At 34.9% G+C, this 4,591-nt stretch overlaps 1 protein-coding gene across 1 annotated transcript in view; it reads right to left on the reverse strand.

Moving 5' to 3' along the window:
• Window positions 1–4,591, reverse strand: part of LOC128247134 (uncharacterized) — a 21,569-nt gene that overhangs the window by 3,898 nt on the left and 13,080 nt on the right. Inside the window, exon 7 of the mRNA XM_052965955.1 lies at window positions 1,731–1,804. Within this exon, the coding sequence (XP_052821915.1) occupies window positions 1,773–1,804 (32 nt within the window). The 3' untranslated portion in view covers window positions 1,731–1,772. The remainder of the gene's footprint in view (window positions 1–1,730; window positions 1,805–4,591) is intronic.

Raw genomic sequence — 4,591 nt, forward strand, 5'->3', positions numbered from 1 at the left:
TATATATATATATATGTATGTATGTATGTATGTATGTATGTATACACGCACATTATACATGTATATATATTCATATATATGTGTATATATGTATATTCATGTATATGTGTGTGTATATATTATATGAAAGTGTGTGTATGTATATTACGTGTTAAAAAGAATGCTACAAAGCTGAAGTACTTCATCTAAGGGAGATCTCTTTAAAGATTGCGTTAAAAAACACAGCATACTTCAAGGCAGACAAAACAAAATTGACCTGAAATTGAATGAAAGCAGTAGATATCAATATTTTGCGGTTATTTCTACTTCTCAGTGTTACGTACTCCTCCACTTCCGAAACTATTCACCTTAGCCAGATAGAGGTGTATATACAAATAGTGTAATATCTATTTGCTGATATGTTTATTTAATAGAAGTATTTTTGAAAGCAGTATTTGAAATGCTTTTGCGCCTGATATGCATGGTGTATGTGAAATTTTTATTCACCTTAACCTAATTAATTTACTTCCATCCATTTTATATAGAAATTAATATGTATGCTCTTGTGTTTTCATATCTATGCTGACAAAATCATTTCATTACATTTATGCGCATGAAAGGAATGAATATGGTGCGCAAACTGTTTCTTGGATGGGTTTTTGTCAGTTCAATATATGTTTTCAACACACTGTTATCTCTCCTTAATGTTAGAAATATTGCAATGGTCATTCAACCTTGGTTATGCAATTAAAAGATATATTATGGTTAGAATTATGGATGCATAATTTAGTTCTATATGTTTTCACAAAAGATTTTTCTTACATTAGGTGTGGTAGAATATGAAATTTATGAAGTTTTTGTTAATAAATTTATAGTTTAACAAGGAGGAAAAGGTTTGTTTAACAGATTAAACATTATACAACAGTAAGACATTATTGCTCAACTGCTTGAGCTAATAAGGTAACCTCTACTGGTAGCTTGACTTGTTAAAATTTTCAGCCAAACCTCATTTTTATGCTCTAACATTTTAAAAACGGGAAGGATACATTAAATAATTGTGTAAAACAATGTCTGAGAAAAGCTCTTCTCTCTCACAGCTAACTAGACAGTAAGACCTAAATATATTTATTTCTAGAAAAACCTCAGCAAAAAACAAAACGGAGCTAACAAAGTATTCATCAAACACAACAGTGATCTTCTTCTCTTACAATTTAATGTATCCCAGGGAATTCTATTTAGAGCTAAGCAAACAGGTAATGACTTTACACGTTCATACTCTGAAGAGATATGGACATTAACTGCTCTGCCGGTAGTTCTTCAATGAATGTGATTTAAAGAGAAAATCTACTAATTCGGCTTTCAGTATTTTAATTCATTTTTCTTCTTAATGGACTATCAGAAGAGGAAGAACAATGTCCATTATTCTTCAGATTGACAAGGAGCAAGGAGTATATTTTTGTACCGGCGACCTAGTTCTGAATACTAGCGAACGGGTGTACACTGCTAAAGGCACTCAAGGGCTAGATGTTAAACTGAGCAATAATTTGTGTCTGCCATCCACTAGCTCTGACGAGCTTCCACACAGTTTCCAACCACCAAATTTCACTCACAGGGCGTTGGTTAATCTGAGTTTACAACAGAAGACATCTTCCTAAAGAATCAAACACTTAAAATTACATAACTACAAAGAGAACTTCATGAGGAAAGAGCCATATCTGCATTCAAAAAAACATATCAGTACAAACACTTACCATATCCTCAATATAGTTTCATTAATGATGTGGGCATTGCTTTCATCTACGACTTAATATGCATTTCACACATACTGAAATATATAAACATCATAATTTTTGTATTTAAGTGGAGTCTTTGTAATTGAATACTTAACAAATGTTTCAAATTTTGGTACAAAGCTAGCAAGTTTGGGGGAGGGGTAAGTCGATTACATTGTCTTCAGTCCATTCAGTCGTGCCCGCCACACAACCTTTTTTGTCATATGCAGCAGACAAAGGAAAACTGCTTGACTTTTCCAGTCAAAGGAAGACGGCGGGGCGATCTTCACAATGAAGACGGCTGATAGCCGGATCCGTCCTACACAGGACAACAACTGTTCAACATGCTTCCACAAGTCAGCAATGCTTGAGCACAGTACAAGTGCATGCAGAATGGTTTCGTGGCTCTGTGTACATCTTGGGCCGGCGCAGCTGACGACACTACCATGCCTGTATAGATTATCCAAACCGACAATACCCCTTATTGCACTGCAAGGTCAGAAATTTCTGGAAATTAGCCATGGGCTCCGGCCCGAAAAGACTTGCCAATTGATTTTCATTGGCGCCTAAATTTTCCCGAATACGTTGTCGCTCTTACCCACCACTAATCTATAGAACGCTGTAGTGGAACATCTGCCGATCGTATTTCCTTTTCATGAGCAGCTTGATTAATTAATTTTCTTTAACTAAACACTTTGAAACTTCGTATACTGGTAGAATGTGTCCTATAGAACATCTTTTACTGATAGCGTTGTTGAGAAAAGTTTCTATTTTTGAAGTTATTTCGTGTTAAAGTTGTCGTATTTCGGTAATTTCAACCAATCAATGACGTGTATTCAGCTGAATAAAATTACTGCTGTTGTTTGTCAACAACAACTATCGGAGGTGTATATTTCGTTTGTTACTGTTATTTATGACATCGTTCGTGCGTTCGTACTGGTTTTAGCTTTAAAAAAATTTACAATTTTTCTACTTAGGGTTGGGGTTTTAGAGTTAGGGTTTAGGTTAGAGTTAGGGTTAGGGCTAGGGTTTTAGGGTTAGGGTAAGGGTTAGGGTTTTAAGGTTACGGAAAAAAGTGAAAAATGAAGAAATTGGAGTGGGGAGGACTAACGGGGACCAAAAAATTTCAAAATTCCGATTTTTGGCAATTTTCCGGAATCTCCGTATCCGAAAAACTGGGTTTCTGACAAAAAAAAAAAACAGAAAAATTTTTAAAAAAACAATAATTTGGAAGAAAATGGTGGGGGTGTGAGAAAGTCTTTCCGAAAATAGTAGCTTAAAAACAGGAAAAAAAAACCCCTACAAGCAGTAGAAATGCACAAACGATTATGGTGGTGTCATGAAGTAAACGTACTTCAGATACACTCGTTTATTCATACGAACGTAACAGAGATGAAATATGTCATAAATAACAGTGACAAACGAAATATACACCACCGGAAGTTGTTCACAAACAACAGCAGTAATTTTATTCAGCTGAATACACATCATTGATTAAAATTACCGAAATACGATAACTTTAACACGAAATAACTTCGAAAATAGAAACTTTTCTCAACAACGCTAAGAGTAAAAGATGTTCTATATGAAACATTCTACTAGTATACGAAGTTTCAAAGTGTTTAGTTAAAGAAAATTAATTAATCGAGCTGCCCATGAAAAGGAAAAGATCCCTAGGGTCGATGTAATGGACTTCTTCCTCCTCTCAAAATTGTTGGCCTTGTGTCAAAATTAGGAAGAATTGTTAATATTATTGATTGGTTGATTGATTGATTGATTACCTGTTCAACCCAGTTTTCAAATTATTCTCCTAAAGGCTGAATTCTAACAGGTTTAACCTGAATGAAGAATAATTTTTTACTTTACTTTCATACAGGGAATATTTGAACCTTTGTTAGTCTGTTTATAAGGGACTCAGACGAAAATAGGTCCGTTATAGAATAATTTTTATATTATTACCTCCGCCTAAGCGAAGGCGGAGGTATTGTTTTCAATTGTGCTTGTTTGTTTGTCCGTGAACGAGATATCTCAAAAACTGCTGGATGAATTCGAATGAAACTTTAAGGGATGTTTGGCCTTGTGACTGGCACGGTCTCATTAGATTTTGGGATCGATCCGGTACCGAACAAGGATTCTGGATTATTTTTTTAATAATTTCTTTACATGTATGTGTAAAGTTTCATATAGTTCTCTTGTACACGCACCCACATACACACATATACTCATATTTTCAGCGTTGAACATTACCATCCCATTTCTATTGTACACACACACACACACACATACACAAAAATACCTCTCTTTTACATACACACACACACACACACTCACACTTCAAACGCCGTTTATCGGCTTTTTCACTCCTTCTTCGTTATTCATATATCACCCCTTCCTTTCTCATTCATACGACGCTCTCTTTGTCACTTCGTTTCGTGTTTCTCATTGTCATTACTTTCTCTCACTCCCTCTCAGTCATGGCTATTACTCTCACTACTTCCTTCACTGTATTAGTAGAAACTGATGGAGAAAGAAATCAAACTACATAAACAAATAGCAGCAAAACCGTTCAAAAATTAAATAACACTAACATTTTTATAATATCAATGGAATTTTCTCGATGTGAACTTTCCAGTGCAGTAATTAGATTTTTAAAATTCCGTTTACTTTGTGTGATTTAAGGGAGATTTGGCTGTTGTTTCTAGCAACTTTTATATTTCTTCCCTTCTATCTGTATCAGCGTTCTTACACATCGATCACGCGCTCAACATATAATATACACATTAAGAGTAAAAGAGGGAGAGAGAGAGAAAGAGAGAGAGAGAGAGAGAGAGAGAGAGAGA

This window comes from Octopus bimaculoides, chromosome 2 (genome assembly GCF_001194135.2).
Source record: "Octopus bimaculoides isolate UCB-OBI-ISO-001 chromosome 2, ASM119413v2, whole genome shotgun sequence".
NCBI classification, from domain to species: domain Eukaryota; kingdom Metazoa; phylum Mollusca; class Cephalopoda; order Octopoda; family Octopodidae; genus Octopus; species Octopus bimaculoides.